General features: G+C 47.1%; 1 protein-coding gene across 1 annotated transcript in view; it reads right to left on the minus strand.

The window, feature by feature from the left end:
• Window positions 1-232: 232 nt before the first annotated feature.
• The window catches only part of ACAD8 (acyl-CoA dehydrogenase family member 8), a 226,395-nt gene continuing 207,979 nt past the window's right edge, over window positions 233-18,648 (minus strand). Inside the window, exon 11 of the mRNA XM_069224448.1 lies at window positions 233-1,163. Coding sequence (XP_069080549.1) covers window positions 1,111-1,163 — 53 coding nt within the window. The 3' untranslated portion in view covers window positions 233-1,110. The remainder of the gene's footprint in view (window positions 1,164-18,648) is intronic.

The raw sequence follows: 18,648 nt of genomic DNA on the forward strand, positions 1-18,648 counted from the left end.
TTCACTGATGTCCCACTCCTTCCCATCTCTCACATTGGTTTATTTCACTCCTGCAACACTGGCCTCTCACATTACAATGTAGTCTGATAATTTTAGCCACGAGTGCCAAAGGTTCAAAGATATCCTTCAAACATGCAACATACAGGAGGATGAATAATTGAGGGAGCAAGCATTAACAATGGATAGACAACATTATTTAAGACAGCACAGCGTTGAGGCATACTAAGACACGAACGAGTTAAAGTCTTTATTTCTGTTTCTGAATGTGTCCCATCTCAATAGTGAGGTGTACAGTTTAAACATGATTGCGGAGGTCAGTTTAAGGAAACAATCTTTCAAAAGAGTTCTTCCACTTTGTGCAGAGGAGGCCATTGCCATTAAATCAAAAGCCTCGAATCATGATTAAAATTAAACATCACCCCATTTCCCTCTTCAGTGTCTCCTAGGATAATCAAACTTGTCCCCATTGATCCAGAACAATTAACACACGCAGAAGTGAACCCAATAAGAAGCACCTCACTATTCCAAATCATTGTTAAAAAAAAAAGTGGACACATTGTGGCCATAAAATTAGCTCAGCTTACCACATCAGTGCTTTAATAAAAAGCACCATAAGCAGGTGTCTTAAATATACGTTTTTAAGTTCAGCATTCGTCCACTAATGTGCATTCCACTGTACCATATGAGGTTAGTCCTCAGAGCATGGAACTGTTTTAGCGTCCCAGGAGGTCCACTGAGACTTCAAAGATGAAACATCCTGGCACTGGGTAAAAAACAGGACATAGCTACTCGAAGGTTAGGCTTCCATATCTTGCTTACAGTAGCTGTGGTAGTAGGTCCCACTGCAGAAGCAACACTAGGTCCACGGAACAACAGCAGAGCCCAAAAAGCACACCCAAGTGAAGGGCACAGAGAAAAGACCCGGTGCCCTTGCAACCTAGCAAAAGGAAGGGGTGTCTCGTGGCTCTCATGAAGCCAAAGGGGGCACCAGACAATGTTGATTATGTTGTGCCTGCCTGGGGAAAAAGTGGTGTAAAAAAATAGTAAAGCTTCCTTGTAGACAGATGGCAAGAGTCAGAAGCAATAAAAATATGTTCCGGTTTGTAAGCTTCAGTCTTGCAAGAGGTTTCGGGCTACAATCATCCTCATCACTTCATTGGTACCTGCAAGGAGAGGAAGTGAGAAAAAAAGGACTGTACTAGTCTGCAAATAAAGAAGGGTTCACAATATCCATGCACAATCATAACATGTCACTGGACATAGGAATGTGGCTTTTGGGAAGGATAACCAGAATGAATAAGGCAGCATTTCTGACGGTTACAGAGGGGTAGAAGGAGTAATTGGGAAGGCTAAGAGCAAAGCTGTTTCAGCAGATCACGCAGCTGTTAACTGTAACATTAATCAGGACACTTGCATGGTGAGACGTGAGCTGAATGGATTGATTGTTCAAATGCGGACCCAGCAACAAAAGGCAGAGTGAGTGTTAAAACATAGAAAATCTTAAGTAAAAGTGAAAAAGCATGGAATTCTTTTGGTAACAGTGGAAGAGAAGAAGAAATTACTCACATTCTGTAACACTTTCTGGTGGACACTTTTACAGCAGATTCCTCAGCTGTAGAATATCCCTAGACTCCAGGCTGGATCCAGAAGATATTTCAGTACAATTCCTGCATGCCGGTACTTGACATGTGACTCCCCGTCAACCACACGCCACCCCGGAAGTAACAACAGAAGCTGTATCCAGTGTTCCTCCAACTGCGCAGACATCAGTTTCTTTCTGAACATTGTGTACACTCTTGGATGTGAAGACGAAAAGTAATCAATTGAGCCAATGTGCAGACTCACATGAGAGACCATTTGAGATAGAAAAAGGGCATTCAACAGACCAGGGAGGTGGGAAGGCAGTGAGAAATCTGGCCAGCTAGCCTATCCACCAGAAAGGGCATTACCAAAGGTAAGTAATTTGTTCTTCTGACAGATATTTCTAACCACAGATTGTTCACCTTCAGAATAGAATAGATACCAAAGCTACCTGGGAGGTGAGTCTGTTGAACGGCTCAGACCAAAAAGTTCCGCAGGACAAACTGCAAATATGCCCTTCTTGTTGGACCTAGCTGGCAAGGCAGTAGTGCTTGACAGCTTGACAAGTAGGTGGCAGCAGCCTTGGCCCTGGTGGAAGGAGTCCTCAACACATCTGGAAGCAGCTTCTTTGCCATCATGCAGCCAGTCTTGCTGCAGAGTACTATCCACTAGGATGAAGTCCTTTTCTGCACTGCCTTGCCCTAAAGAACCACGCAAAAAGTTTCTCATCTACCTGATGGTCTTTGGTACGATAAATGTAAAAGCGGAGTTCTCTTTTGGGGTCTAAACAATAGAGCAGCTCATCCTCTTTTGAGGGGCGAGGATGGACAAAGAATATCAAGAGTGATGGAGTGTTAGACATGAAAAGTGGTCACAACCTTTGGAAAAAAAGATGCTTGGGACCTCAGCACCAGTTTGTCTTGAAAGAAGGTACTTTAGGGCAGCTGGACTGACAGAGCTTGGAGTTCACTCACACCAAGTGCTGATGTTATTGCAATGATGAAAATAATCTCCAGGGTCAGCAGACAAATGGGACTGCTGTGAAAAAGGTAAAAGGGACTACACATAAGAAAAGTAAGGACCACATTAATTTCCCAGTGTGGCACTGCAAAAGGTTTTGGGGACAAGATACTGACCAAACCTTTGAGAAAACGCATCTAGTCAGGTGGTTTGAACAAGGACAGTTGGTCCAGTAAACACAAAAAGGCCAAAAGGTAACTTTTAACAGTGTCCACTGGAAGTCCTTGCTGAGCCAAAGAGAGGACAGATAGCAAAACATCCAACAGTGTGGCTTGCAACAGGCCCATGTTACGGGCGCTACACCAAGCCATAAACTTGTCCCAGATTCCAGCATACATAGAATTCACAAAAGGATGACTGGCGTCCAGGATTACTTCCACTACTTCGATAGGTAGATCGAATACAGTCAAATGTCACTGTACAATATCCATGCATTGACGGTAGGCTGCAGGCCTGGGTGCAAGACCTAGGTGATCTTCCATACCCAGGGCAGGAGCGGAAGTGGCAGGAAGGCATGTTCAACGAGCAGGATGTAGAAGGTCAAAAGACCCAGAAGTATCAAAGTCATCCTCACTGAGACCTAGGATTGAGGCTGAAACATCACAATCATATACCGAATGTCCTGAACTTGTTCAGGAGGGAAGGCTTGAAAATGCACCATATCGATGACGGCTCACATTAAAAAGAGCCTCTGCGAAGGAGTCTGGTGAGACTTCGGCACTCTGATCATGCACTCCAATGATGTAAGGAGGTCTGCAGTTGCCTGTAGATGGTCTACGACTGACCGATGACGAGCTGTTGAAGGTAGGCTCACCACAAAGTAAGGGAAAACTGGTACCCCCAAACCCCTGAAAATGCATTTTGACGACAGCCATCACCTTAAGAACAGCTAAGGTGGCACTGGGGAGGCCAAAAGGGAGTACGTCAAACTGAATACCCCTGTTGTTGACCTTCAACCAATGTTAGCTTTTGTGGGCCTGCAGGACAGGACCATGGAAATAGGAGCCCTGCAGGTCCAACTCTACCATTCTGGAGCAAGGATAGACAAAATCTGGGCCAATCAGTGTGAACATCCTCTATCTGTCCTTCTGCAGGAAAAAGCTGAGCGGTTGAAGATCTCAAATAAGTTAATGTTTCCATCCGCTCCATCCAAGCAGTCTTTTGTGTCCAGTCCTGAGCGGATGGACGTACCTGGCTGCAATCTGGCCATCAGCAAGTGAGTACCATAACCATAATGCATGGGAAGATCAGATCTGATGTGTCCCAGTAAGTAGTCATGTTGACCGATCTAAGTGTGAGGCTAGCAGACAAAAATACACTCTTCCCAAATGCTCCCATTCTCTATCAGGTGAGGTTATACAGATGGAATTGGGGTTATATCTGCTGCTGGAGGACTGCAGCACTAGACTCTCCAAAGTAGTATGCTGTGTGCAATAAGCAGGGTTACCTGGGGCGGAGCTATGGTGACGTTTCACTTGTCTGTTCATGGGGTGACAACAGCAAGGACTGGACCAAGTGTCCATTACAGTGTTGATTAGGGCATCTTTAAATGGCAGCAGAGGTTCCGATGAGAATTGTCTAAGTTGTAGAACGTATGTGAAGACATTAGTCTTTACTCTGAGAAAAGCCAGTTCTAAATCCAGGACTTTGGCAGCCCTTACAATTAACATGGTGAACAACGTGAGGGGGAAACTAACTGTGTCAGAGGACGTATCCAGCACACAGGTCCTATAAAAATTATCACCACATTGCAGGGCAAATTCATCCTCACCATCATCTGCAAAACTTGGTTGGCACTGGTCAGAGTCCAAACCAAAGTGTTGTTGGATGATAGCCTCTGGGTAATAGTACTGTTTTCTTGGAGTTAGAATGAATGGTGGCTGCGCGCTTAGGAACTGAATTCACAGAGAGTTTAGGCCAAGGATGGGCTCGGAGTCAGTTAGATCTATGGGCTCCATAAGTGTCACTGGTGTCAGTGCTGACATCAATGGAGCAGAGGACCAGCACTGATTATGGTACCAGGCACCTATTCGACTTCATAGTCGGAGCTGAACCTGAAGTGGGTTCAAGAGGCACAGCCAGTGCAGAGAGCCAACCTGCCGGCAGTAATCCAGCTGGAGGACTTCCTAGATCTATTGTGCTCGAAGAGTGCCAAAGAGAGCCAGTAAGATGGTGAAAACACAAAGTATGGCCTCTTTAAATGATTTAGGGGGTCATTCTGACCCTGGCCGTCCATGACCGCCATGGCGGAGGCCGGCGGAAGCACCGCCAACAGGCTGGCGGTGCTTCCTGGGCGATTCTGACCGCGGCGGTAAAGCCGCGGTCAGAAAAGGGGAGCCGGCGGTTTCCCGCCGGTTTCCCGCTGGCCCAGGGAATCCGCCATGGCGGCGCTGCTTGCAGCACCGCCATGGGGATTCCGACCGCCTTCCCTCCAGCCTGTTTCTGGCAGTGTCGACCGCCAGAACCAGGATGGCAGGAACGGGTGCCGTGGGGCCCCTGGGGGCCCCTGCACTGCCCATGCCACTGGCATGGGCAGTGCAGGGGCCCCCTATCAGGGCCCCACAAAGATTTTCACTGTCTGCTTTGCAGACAGTGAAAATCGCGACGGGTGCCACTGCACCCGTCGCACCCCCGCAACTCCGCCGGCTCCATTCTGAGCCGGCTTCATTGTTGAAGGGGCTTTCCCGCTGGGCCGGCCGGCGGTCTTCTGGCGGTCGCCCGCCGGCCCAGCGGGAAAGCCGGAATGGCCGCCCCGGTCTTTCGGCGGGAACCGCTTGGCGGGCGGCGGGCGGCGACCGCCGCGGTCAGAATGACCACCTTAATTTGTTGTAGTATTGCTGATGTGTGAACTCCAGGTGCACTACAATCAGCTACGGAATTGGATCCTCAGTAGGGGACCGGTAGCAAGTCCTCAGGGCATCTTGACATCTTTGAGACTTCTCAGATGAAGAGTGACAAGGACCTCTTGGACTTCTGGTGTTTATTTTTTTACTTCGATTTACTCAGTGACTTGGACTGTGATAAAGATCTGTCATGGGACTGGCAAAGAGTTGGTACGGGTCAGAGTCCTTCACTTCTAGTGGGAGATGCCTTAATAGGACTGCAAGTGGTGCTTCACTACGTACAGCTTGGCTTTGTGGTTTTGCATCACCTGAGTTCATCAGACGCACTCTCCACACAACTGGAGTTGTTGTCTAACCCTAAACATTAAATGCACACACACACCTCGGGAGATCTGTCACAGATATTTGTTTGCAACAGTCCCTACATAATTTAATCCCTGCAGTTTTAGGAGGGAACATTTACACTTGACCACTGAGAAAAGAATTTAGAAGAAAAAAAGTTTAGTAACAGACAAGAAAAGAGTAGAAGGCACAGACTGCAAGGAACTGATGTCAGCGCACTTGGGTGGCGTCTATATACGGCTCCAGTCGTTTTCTCCCGTAACAGAGTGAAGTCAACGTCTTGCGACACACCACTCCATATCGGCACACAGAGGCTACACAGAAAAATGTTATGGATCCAATCTGGCACTTGGGGATATTTTAAACGTGAGGAAACTGCAGTTACAAGTATCCATCAGATGTGATCATCCAGTATTGGATTGAAAAACCTCATACCCAAAAGGGGATTCTCTGAGTTCCATTCATAGTGACACCAGTCTCCCAATCTGATTACCTAGTATGTTCCTACAGTCAACCAAGGGAAGAAAACTTGGGAGACATTTTTCACACTAGCTTGCTGCGCACATACTCTGCCTCCCCATGTCCATTGGGAAATCAACCTTCTACAGATTCCAGTGTTGCTTGGAGAAAAAGTGGATTAGTATTTAAGTAGTTTAACACATTTCTACTAAGTCCTTTTGTCCACGACTATCATTTTCTTAAAAATGATTAAAGGAATAGCCTGTACTCAAAAGGAGGTTTGCACTGTGAAACTTAAGTCACTACTGTCATTAAAACAATCTGGTGAAGCCATCCGATGAGCTCGACTAAACCACTCTACAGAGGCATCATTAAGAAAATATTTCTGGGTACATCAGAATACTTTTCTATTTACGACATTATATTACTTGCACCAGAATGAAGTCTGGAGCTAATTTTGTTTAAACCTATGCCGTTTTCTTTCAAGGGTCACTTTTTACACAGATTATTACTTTTATTAGCCTTAAATTGATGACGTTACATTTTGATTTTTTTTTTTAAAGAAAGAGCACTTCTGCAAAATAAACTGAGAAAGGAAGATTTAAAGGCATCCCGTTTTAAGACTTCACTAACCCATATCTTCATGCTCCGACTTATCTACCAGCGCTAAAAACATTGGTTGCATCAGAAAACCAGTTTAAATTGGTTAAGGAAAAAATAATCTGTGAAGAGATAATAATTAGAAATACAATTACTCTCAATGCACATACTCCTTTACGGTTCCATAGGTACTGCCCTTGCAGATTTTCTTCTTCTGAGGAATGGTGGGCAGGGCTGAAAACAGCACGTGGCGAGTGAGGACTGGGGAGAATACAGCTAGCCGGTTGATAGTAAAACTCCAGTCCAAGTGCATGGTAAAAGACGTGATTTATCAAGCCTTAATAGTATATTCAAAGGTCCACTGCAAAGGGTTAGTGCGAGAGAGTTCTATATGGGGAAAACTCAAGAGTGACCTCCGCTAAAGCCACCTTATTGCACAGAGCTGAGACAGGCTAGTCTGCACAGACAAATGTAAGCACTTGATTCATATAGAAAATCAGCTTCAATAGGTAGGTGCATGCCTGTGCGATGTTTGACATACAAGAGATGGCATTTTGAATGAGACCCAGTGTTGAAGTGATCTGTCCAACACTTACGTACCAGACAGGAAGCAGGCCGCACCGATCGTGTGCCTCAAGAGCTGCCCCAATAATGGGAGGGTTCTGGCAACAGAATTGCTGTGGTCAGTGGGAAAGACACAAATGCAAGTTCAATAGAAATGTTGGCAGGAACTGAAAGATTCTGCCCAAGGAGTGGAGATGAAAGAATGCATTTTAAAAAGCATTTCTTCTGTGGAAGGATAACTGACAGATCCACCTCAAATGTCATGCCGTGATCATAAAGCACATACAATGGCACTGTGGGGGTCATAGCAAAAGGCCAGTCAAATGGCATCCAAGTGGGTACATTGACGACAAAAACAAAATCTCCATTTAGAGGTACTGAGGCACCTCCATTTTTACTACATCCACTGCTAGACATCCGAGAGGCATTCTGTAGTCTGCTAGCATTTCTCATGGTCAAAGATTCTATAAGGTAGCTTGATATCATCAGCGACCATATGTTGAACTTGCCTAGAGTGTGTATGAAAGATAGCGGAGGGACACAGGTGACTTGGAGCTTATACATAACCTACCAAGTTCCGGAAACAACTGGGAAACTAAAATTTGGGTTTAGAATGCAACGGAGTCTGTAAATTGAGATATCAGAGGCAAATTTAGGTGTTAAAAGAGTGCTCACAAACGTTTAGAACTGGGCTGAACATCCTAATACCCACGGTGTTTGAACATGGCAATACTGGTCTACAACACTTGCTGGGGATGTTTCATGCAGGTTCATGACCTGTTCTCAAGACAGATGGTTTCCAAATCGGTTCACATTAGCCGGGCTCCAAGTCCATGCCTTCTGATTGGTTAATTTCCAAAGTATGACCTCCAAGCAGGTTTGAGTTGGCTCTTTGCTCCTTGTCCTTCTAATTAGGTCTCACCTTTCTATGCCCCAAGCAGTACAGAATCATCTTCAAAGGCAGATCATACAAGGCATGCTTCATCCAGAGTCTTAGCGACAACAGCAGCTTTCAGAATCTGGTAACTGGTCAGAAGTACATCTGTAATGGTGCACCAAAGCATCTCTAGTGGTCTAGATAAATATAACCAACTGCTTGACAAGAACTAGTATTTAACTAAAATGGGATGCAATAGGGAGGGCGTGGCCTAAATAACCATCATGGTGAACTCATTTTAGGCATTCCGAAGAGCTATTGGTAGTTTGGCATAACCGTATGGAATCAACAACCAAAACCATCCTGCCCACCTGAATGAGGCCGATAGTTTTGAAGTCTGTCTTGCCGACCTATCCAAAAACTGAAAACAGCATTTAAAAATACAGTGCATGTTGGTGCAGCCTCCCAAGATGAAGGAGGAGCTATTCTGCGGTGGATGTGCTAGGTCTGGAACAATAAGCATGAGCTGAGTGGCTACTCTCCCTTAACTGCTGTGGGTGGAGGGATGGCAGATGACTACCTGCCACAGGTAGACTGTGAATGCAGAGCTCCTCTGTGGAGAGGCGGTGGACGTGGTGATAGTGTCCACATGTGGAAGCGGAATGCTGGCCCAACAGACCCAGGGCCAGCCCAAAGCCGCTTCTGAAGGGTGCCACAAGGCCCCCATCCCAATGCTGCTCATTCCAATCTATTAGGAAGCACAGGTCGTAGAAGGGAGACAACTGAGGCGCTGCTCCGCCCTTCAAGTGGTGAGTACAGATGTGGCAGATGGCCCAGGTGAAAGGAAGGACTTACTGTGTGCTGGGTCACGAAGAACATGCAGCCACCTATTGTGAAACAGGTGCTGTCAGTCTAGCTGCATTATGGTCTGTGTAAAATGCCCTGGCTGATTTGCTGGCCGCCAGACAGGCAAACTTTGCCCACATCTGGGAAACTGCACCTTTGCTAACAGTCAGCATTCCTCCAAGATGAGCTTTGTTAGACGAACATCAGATAGTGAGGACTGCGAGGAGAGGCGAGTTAGGTGGACTGGACCATGTACACTCACACTCCGTTGCACAAATGTTTCTTACCCCACTCCATTTCTCTCCTTCACGATAGCTAACAACAACACAGGTCAAGAACCTCAACAAACCAAGATCAGCGAGGTTGCTAAGCCTGCCAGACTTGCTAATCACCTGATTGTGAACCCTGCAGCTTGTGGAACAGCCCCCAGACTTCAGATACATCAATGATTCTACAGGCAACTGACACTACTCGCCACTCCTAGAAACAGTTGGATAAACACGTGTTTTAATGAGGCAGGTTCTCAGAAACACGGTTGAGAGAGTCACGGAGGCGAGGGGACAAATCTCTGAACTGGAGGATGTTGTTTTAGGCCTCAGATGAGCGCACTGGTCAGACTGATAAAAAAACCCTCTTAGAGAGTGTGGAGGAAGCCGATGGATTGGCATGAAGGTACAATATTCAATTTGGGGTAGGATTTCCTGAGTAAGTGGATGAAGCAAAATCCGGTGGGCCAGCAGGGAACAATGTGTCCCCCTATATAGTGTCTCCTGTTCACAGCGTCCATTTCCTTTATGAATTACACAGGATGTTTTCCTTAACTTCTGTAGGCAGTGTTTTTCCCAGTTTTTGCCAAATCTATATATAGATAACATTTTATTGATGTGGGGCAGTAAGTGGTTAGCATTTTCACCTGCTGCCATCGGGATTTATACCACATACAGCACATGTAGAAGTAAGCCACTGCTTAATCTCAACTCCACATTCTGCATAAATTGAAACTGTAAATAATCCATATTCAGTGAGTGAGAAATAATAAAGAACAAAAGAAATAATGGTAAAGGCTATGTTTCACCAGCAGAAAATACCTTCAGCACTGTCCTTTAAGAAGGAGCATGCTTAATCAATGCTTATTCACACATAATGTATGCCAATCTACGCAGCCTGTTTGCTCATCAATAAGGTACAATATTTTATATTTTCACTTATTGTGCATATGGGCCAGCTGGTTTAGACTTGTGTATTTTATTAAGTGTTATTTAGCTAGTGATTACACCTCAAATACAACCCACCACAGTGTACAGTGAACATTTACGATTTGACCTAAGTGCTCTTTACTGACTGTGGAGGGCCCTCTTGACCGAGCATTGTTCCCAAACGCTCTGGCCAATGGACATATTAAGAAATATCACTTTACTTCATAGAGAACTAGCCTAAAGTCATTTCCTTCTTATTAGCATTTCTAAAGCAAGAAATGTTTGAAGAGCTCCATTTAACAGGACATCTTGTGTACCGGTTTCCCCAGGGACACGTAGCCCTGAAATAGCCATGCCACAGGGGAGGGCTAGGGAGGTCTGAACATCAAGAGAGGGGTTTTGCCATCTTGGGAGTGGGCAGGGATAGCTAGATGCCACACTCCAAAGGAAGTGGTCACCAGTTGGGAGGAAACCTGGTAGCCCATTAGCCACCACCTGCATTCTACCCTGGGGGCACTTCCATACCTCAGATCTCCACCAACTTGGAAGGAGGACTGATGGAGGACTGCCCTACTGCACTGAGGGACCAGCAAAGAGAGGCTGCATCAACAAGGACTGCATCTGCTGGCTAGCAAAGAGAGAGACTGTGCCTGCTGTATCCTGGTATCCTGCTCAAGGGGAAGCTGTCTCCAGAGCCCGGTCAAGCCAACAGAACTTTAATGGCCTGAAGACTGGCACCCTGTTTGCAGCAGAGACATACAACAGCTGAAGAAGCCTGCTGGGGCAAGTTGGTAGCCCAAAGACTTCAAGCCGCTACCACCACCATCACCACCGTGCATTACCAAGACTTGACACACTGAGCTGCACCCGAGTTCACTGAACCCAGGAGTGCTGTGGGAGAGATACTGGAACCCACAAGAAGGCTTGTTATCAACCCAGCAAGGGCTGGCCTATGAGTGCGATAACAGGTCGACCTGGTAGTCCAGTGGCGACTGTTAATCAATTATTCTTTATTTGATTAATTAAAATCATAAAAGGCAAAGATAATAATAGCAAAGTACAATGACCTAAAAAAAATTTTTTTTAACTTCATAGATTTAAAGAGTATACAATAAGAAAAATAAATTAAAAACAAATCATACAGCTATTGTATAGAATATAGATCCAGCTCCCTGTGATAACATCAATGTGACTCCAAACCCGCCACCAAAGCGGGTTGCCTCTTTCTTGATCTCACTGCCCCTATTAAGACACTAGCCACATTAAAACAGACTATTACGCTTGGGAACATCTGTATGTATAATAATAGAGAAGGTCGTACTTGTACAAAGCCCATCCCTTTTAACAGTGGCAAAACGTATTGCTGTCTTAGTAAGCGATAATTATTGCAAAACATGACCAAATGCATAGTATCTTGGGTTGAAAAACATCACAGCTGCATGAACCCCGGTTTGCTACTGTATTCCACCCCTGTGGTTCGCTAAAATCCAATGCATGAGATTTAACCTAAATCTTGTGAGGAGGAACAGGTTTTGAGAATTAGTGACCACTTTTAAATAGGCCTCAATTCTGGGACAGGACTTTAATAAAACATATGCAAGATCTGAGAAATTGCATAGCTCTCTAGGTTCTCTCTTGGCCTGAGCCAAAGAAAGAAAATGTTTCTTTACCCAGAAAAGCTCTTTCCTAGTGATACTTTCTAGTGAAACATACAAATACGCATGCTCCAGTTTGTCCACTGTGTTCTTTAATATAATTAAGTCACTTGATGCGTTTACCCTTCTCCAGGGATAAACATTCTTTAATGATTAATTGATTTAATTTTAGTTCTGGATTAATCCAGATTCCAAGCCACATTTTAATAGTGGACCCAAAGCAAAAACATCTGCGATGTATCCGGCACCCAATTCCTTGTAAACAATAAGCCATAAAAGCTTGATGTAATATTGACAACTGTATTAGTCAGAATCCAGCTCTAATCGAGATTTCTCTGGGCTCTGCAGCACCTCTACCTAGTCCTCGATCAGCCCAGGGTACCACTAACAATCTTTTCAAAAACATATTCTCAACTATCTGCAACTTTGATGGCACCTTAAAACCCCATATGTCACATCCACAACTAGCTAGGGAAATGCATTTAAATTGGCAGACTTTCAAGAGAGCCAGCACAAGTTTGGCACCCAATCTGCTAGCAAAATCATATATCACTGTTGCAGCTCTGACCATGGTGTTCCTTTTGACCTTCCTTAGGTTGATCCAAGAGCCCCTCATCTAAAAGCACTCCCAGGGAGGAAAAAGTTAACACTTGTGATTTCTTTTTTGTATATCTTTTCATTAAACTATTGCTCAGCTTTTACATCTTCTTGAATAATAGAGTGGAACACTATAACAATCACAATTAATTCACACAGTTCAGACTAGTGGTCAAGCAGAGTTATGTCATATCCTTCCTGTGGTCTTCCTCTATTTCTCTTTAGCCTCCTCGGGGGTGGGGGGTGAGGGTGGATGGCATCTTTGTCTCAGCTTTCTCCTCTCCCGTTCCCCATACTACCCTCTGCATTCAACCCAGGGGGTCCAAATCTTTTCAAATTTCTTGGGGCAACCACAGCTTTTATAAGTCCCCTGTTTGGCTTTTGGCACCAATCTAGGACCCTTTTCCAGTCCGAGTGAGTCGGTGGGTGTGCTTCCCCCCCATAACCTTGCAATGTTCCTCTTGGCCACTCCCTCCCCAAGCCTATGCCAGATCTTTTGAGATTTGAGCCACCTCTCCTCCCCTGTTATGTGAAGGAGGAGCCATCTGGCCTCCACCTGTGTCGTAAGGCCCGTCAACTGGTTCATGATTGCCACCACCTCCCGCCAATAGGTCTGAATTACTTCACACTCCCAGATTATATGGAAGAATGATCCCACCATCCCACAACCCCTAGCTCACAGATCAGAGTTGCTGCGCGCCCCAGATGGTGCAAAAGTGTTTGAGCCATATAAGCTCAATGTAATATTCTCAGCTCTAATAACCGAAATCGAGATCTAATTGTGAATTGTCTGGGCTCATCAGCCCAAGGTTTCCCCCCCCCATGCCCTCCGCACCTTGCCCATGGGATCAGGAGAATTATTCATCAGCTTCCTATATGTCAGAAAATTGACTTTCTCCGGCATGGGATCCAACAGGAGACTACCCTCCAGTGGCGATGACTCCGATAGGCGTTCCTCCTCAGGCAGGTGACAGCATATTGCATGTCTCAACTGTAGATATTTGTAGTATGCGGTGTCTCTATTTTCAAATTTCCTTTTCAGGACGTAGAAGGGACCATGTCCTCCTTCCTCCTGCTGTCCCCCAGCCACTCACTACCAATGAGCCTCCATTTAAGGAAGCCCTCTAGCTTCCTCAATTCCGTCAACTGATCATTACCCCACAGTGGTGTCATGTCTGTGAGTTTGCCCTCCCCCCACTCCAGGTGCTTAGTGGCCTCTCTCCAGGTCCTAACTACAGTCTGCATATGCAGCTGGAGCGTGCGCTCTCAGCACCTCTCATATAGGGTGGACCAGCAGCCCTGGATCCCCATAACCTCCCTGTCAACTTGATAGGCTGGGTCACTGATGTTGGCAAATACCCATTCATTGATTGTGATCAGCTGCAACGCCCAATAACAGGCCTGGATGTCGGGGATTGCCAGGCCTCCCTTAAACACTCCACGCTGCAGCTTGACCAAGGAAATGTGTGAGCTGCCCCCGTTCCATAAGAGTTTGCGCACCTCACTGCTGACCCCTGTAAAGAAGTCTGCTGTCATTCTATGGGGAGTGTTTTGCAACACATACAATATGCGTGGGAGTGACACCATTTTAAAGAGTGTCTCCCACCCCATTAAGGACACCAGCAGTCCCTGCCAATGGGCTACGTCACTGTGAAGGTGCTCCAACTGTGGTAGCAAGTTTTGCCTCGGAAATCTCTTCACATTTCACGTCACACAGATCACTAAGTAGTGAAAGCCCTCCAACACCACCGGGCCTGCCAATTGGGGGGGAGGGAGGGTAAGAGTGGGCACCCCTGCGCCAAAGTGTACCCTGAGTGGGCACCAAATATCTGGAAAATATTTAGTATCCTATCTAGTGTAGTGTGGAGGCGCTGAAGATATAGTAGGATATCATCCACGTATGGGGAGATTCCCTCTTCCCAGATACCGCCTCCCTTAGTCCCCCTTACAAGCGGATCTTGTCTCACCTATGCGCACATCGGTTCCAAGGCCAACGCAAAGAGAATTGGAGACAGAGGGCAACTCTGTCTCATGCCCTGGCTTAAAGCACTGGGTCATGACAGAACCCCGTTTACCCTCACTCTCACCATGGACCTCTGTATAGTAGCTGGATCCAGCCAGAGAACTGGGGGCCAAAGCCCAGTCTATCTATGGTTGCAAAGAGCTACGGCCATTCAACACTATCAAATGCCATATTCGCGTCTAAGGAGAGCAGCACCACCTCTTCACTATAAGGTGGACTGGTCATGTGGAGGACCCAGTAAAGTCATCTAAGACTGACGTGTGATCCTGTGAGGCATAAAGCCTGATTGATCCGGGTGTATCACTGAGGCCAGTAATTTCTGCAGACTAACGGCCAGGACCCTAGCCAGGACTTTGGCCTCTACATTGAGAAGTGAGATCGGGCAGTATGATTAGCAGTTAGTTGGGGGCTTACCCTTTTTAGGGACCACCACTATGATGGCCAACCTCCGATCCTCCAGTAGGACCCCCTCGCTGCATGTTTTATGAAACATTTCTAACATGTATTTTACCACCTTATCAGACACGCTTTTATATAGTTCTGGGGAGATACCATTAGGGCCCACCGCCTTACCAGACTGCAGTCCATTAATTGCACTTCTCACTTCCTCTACCATCAGGTCTAGCTCAAGCTTCCTCCTTTCCTCCCCAGATAAGATCTTTAGCGCAATATCCCCGAGAGTTCCGCACACTCCTCACTGGTGGTCAAATTTGCCACTGCATAAACCCCTTTAAAGTATGTTGCAAAGGCCTCGCTATCAATTCTCCTGACGTGTGAACCCCCTCCCTCCTCTCTGATGTCCACCACCCAGTTATTGCCTCTTTCTCTTCTATCTAACCAGACTAGCAGCTTGCCAACCTTATCACCAATATCATAGAGGCGGTGCTGCACAGCTATCGCCTGGGACCGAGCTGCATCTTCCATTAGGTCCTTAAACTCCTGTTAAAAAAGTCAAAACCAGTGTACCCCAGCTAGGTCAGAGGGTCCCCCATCTTGTACCGCTGATTCTACATCAGCAATATCCTTCTCTAGAGCCTCACAATCTATCTTTTCCTCCTTTTTCCGTCCCCCTGTTAACGCCTGGACTTGACCCCTCAGCACCGTCTTCTAGGCCTTCCACAGAGTGCAGGCCGATGTAACTGTGCCCTCATTTCCCTGAAAGTACTGCTCCGTCCGTTCAAGGCGCTTATCACGAAGCGATGCATCCTTCAGGTCCACAGATGTATTCAGGGGGCCTGCATTTGGCTCTGCCAGGGGCCCTCAAGCATTACTTCCACTGGGGAGTGGTCAGAGATGCCCCTCGCCAGGTGCCCTGCTATGGAAGCAACCAGTCGTTGCTTTATGGGTGAACAGAATTTAACAGCGCGTAACTATTATGTGCGGCTGCCAGGTGAGTGTATTGTCGAAGCAACGGATGGTGCTCATGCCAGAGATCCACTAGGCCCATCGCTTCCACAAAGGTCCGAAGAGCAGTGGTATTTGATCCCCCTTGTGAAGCAAAAATCCTGTCCATGTCCAATGCCATGCGGCATTCATGTCACTCCCAAGTATCAAAACCCCGGTTGGTAGGCCTAAAAGGAGTGCGCTAAATGCCATGAGAGTGGATGCATGTAGTTGTGGCAGTATAAAGATCGAACAGAGGTTCAGCATGTGGCCCTCCTAAGTGCCTGTCTGGGCCACATAGCAGCCCAGAAGATCACACCATGTGTTTTGCGGCGTATATGGCACAGAGGTTTTGATGAGGACTTCCAAACCGCCCACTGCCCCCCCCCCTCCCCACCCCCCCCCCCAAGAATTGGAGGCAAACCCGGAGTGGGCCAGGAGGGAGTATTTAATTTGGTTAAGTGTTTTGTATCAATTCCCTTTAAGATGTGTTTCCTGCAGCAAGACGATGTCTGAGGAGTGTCTACGGATGTACCGTATGACTAGGGTGTGCTTGATTCTGTTGCCCAGGCCATTGACGTTCCACGTCATGACCCACAGGGCTGATTTAGTGTGGGATCCCCATTTTGCAGAATAGGATACGGCATATCACCCCCTGTACATTCTGAATTCTTTAGAACCCTCCATATGTTCCAGTTCTCAAGTGGTCCCTCTACCCAATATTGCTGAGCTTGAACATAACAGATTATGCAAACTACCAAACCAACTGGCCACAACCATCCCCAACCAATGCCCTCCACCCTCCTACCCTGCACTTTAGCTGATTCTCCACCCAGTCCCCAACTAGCAGAGCGTCAGTTGCCCAATCTAGAACAAGAAAAACACAGTCAAGGAATGGCCAGCACAGCCACAGCAGTCCACAAAACAGCAACTGTGAATTGAATCCCAACTTGGTAGCATATTGTATTATTTCCACATCTGTAAGCTTCATTGTCAAACACGGTCAGTTTTCACTTTTAGAAATGTATAGCTGAGTGACCCCTTCAGCGAATTCCCTGCATCGGCAATACATCCCCCTCGGCTTCTGGTGTCCATCATCAGTCTCTGAACTCTCAGCTGTCCGGGGCCCGACTGACTCCGTCCTCCATCCTTTCCCCTTCATGTTGTTTCAGTGGGCTTCCCTTCTTTCCTCCTGAGGGGAACCTCGCCTGGGGTGTGCGCAAAGCCCTCAATCTACTCCCAGACATCCGCCGGTGTGGTAAAGTACCATGACTTGCCATCTGAAATCACTTGTAGTTTTACAGGGTAGAGCATCATGTACTTATCTCTTTAGCTCGGAGTGCCTTGTTGATCTTATTGAACCCCCTGCGCTGGTGCTGCACCTGGAGCATGAAGTCTGGGAAAGGACTTATCACAGAGTTCTCAAAATGTATATCACCATGGGAGCGGGCCACCTGGAGGATGGTGTCTCAGTCCCTGTAATTGAAAATCCTGGCAATGATTTCCTGGCTTTGGTGGGGGTCGGTGTAGGGTGTGCCCGCTGGACGTAAAAGAACTTTGAGAGGTGCTTTGGCAGGAGTATGTTAAGTACAAGGTCTTCGACCACACTTGGTCCCTCCGCCACCTCCAGAACCCCCACCACTGATATTGTTCTTTCTGCCCTTCTTTCCTGATCTTCGAGCTTAGCAGCCATGATTGCATATTATTTCGTAAGATGTTGAACCTGGTCTTCCATCCTTTTGGTGTTGGCCTAGAGTGTATGAATGGTAGTTTCAGCAGTCTTGATTTTTTCGGACATTTTTTGAAAGTCCGCCCGCAGGAGGTCGGTATCAACTGTTACTGCATCTATCTTTGGTTCGAGAGCTTTTTTGAGGTCCTGAATAAGGCCATAATAGCACCCAGGGAAGGTTCCTGCACTGCAGTTGTCTCAGGACGCGGCTCAGTAGCGCTTGCAGGCGGTAAAGTTACCACACATTTGTCCATTCTGTTTGTTTGCATCTGTGGGGGCCCCTTGGGCTTCACCATCTCAGCTCTGGCCCAAACAGGGCCCACCCAACCAGCGGGACACCCTCCTGGGCCACCAAACTCGTTAGGACCTCAAAGACTCCTCTGGGTCCCAGGAACCCCCACACTAGCCAGCCCTCATGCCTCCCAGGCCGCTCTTCGTCACACTTCCCGCACTTCTGTGTCACCTCTGTGACCCCCTCTAAGATATCTCCAAGGCCACTCGTCCTCTACCGGGCCAGTGGTGGTAGCCAGCCCGGCGCAGGTTCCAGACCCAGTCCTCCTCCCCCAAGGGGTCCATCTCCAGCGGCAGCGCAAATATCTAGGCTCGATCGGCCTGTCCTCGCCCCAGCAGCCGCTCCATGTAGTACGCCCCACTTCCTTTGCCTCCTTAACAGTTCCTACAGGGCTCATGACTCCCCCACCTCCGTGACCCCCCAAGCACTCTCACCTTGGCCCTTTGATGAGGGGGCGCACCACCCTTCCTCCATCTCCTCCTAAAGTAGTGGTTCTCTCGCTGCACTCTGTCCTGAGCCACCACCGTGTCAGCCTCCTCCCCGCGAGATCGACTCAACCTGGGGCCAACCCTTGTGATTTCTGCTCCATCCCAAACACATTTCTTCAAATTATTGTTTTTACTTTTTGAACTCAAGACCAT

Source organism: Pleurodeles waltl, chromosome 3_1 (assembly GCF_031143425.1).
Source record: "Pleurodeles waltl isolate 20211129_DDA chromosome 3_1, aPleWal1.hap1.20221129, whole genome shotgun sequence".
Taxonomy (NCBI): domain Eukaryota; kingdom Metazoa; phylum Chordata; class Amphibia; order Caudata; family Salamandridae; genus Pleurodeles; species Pleurodeles waltl.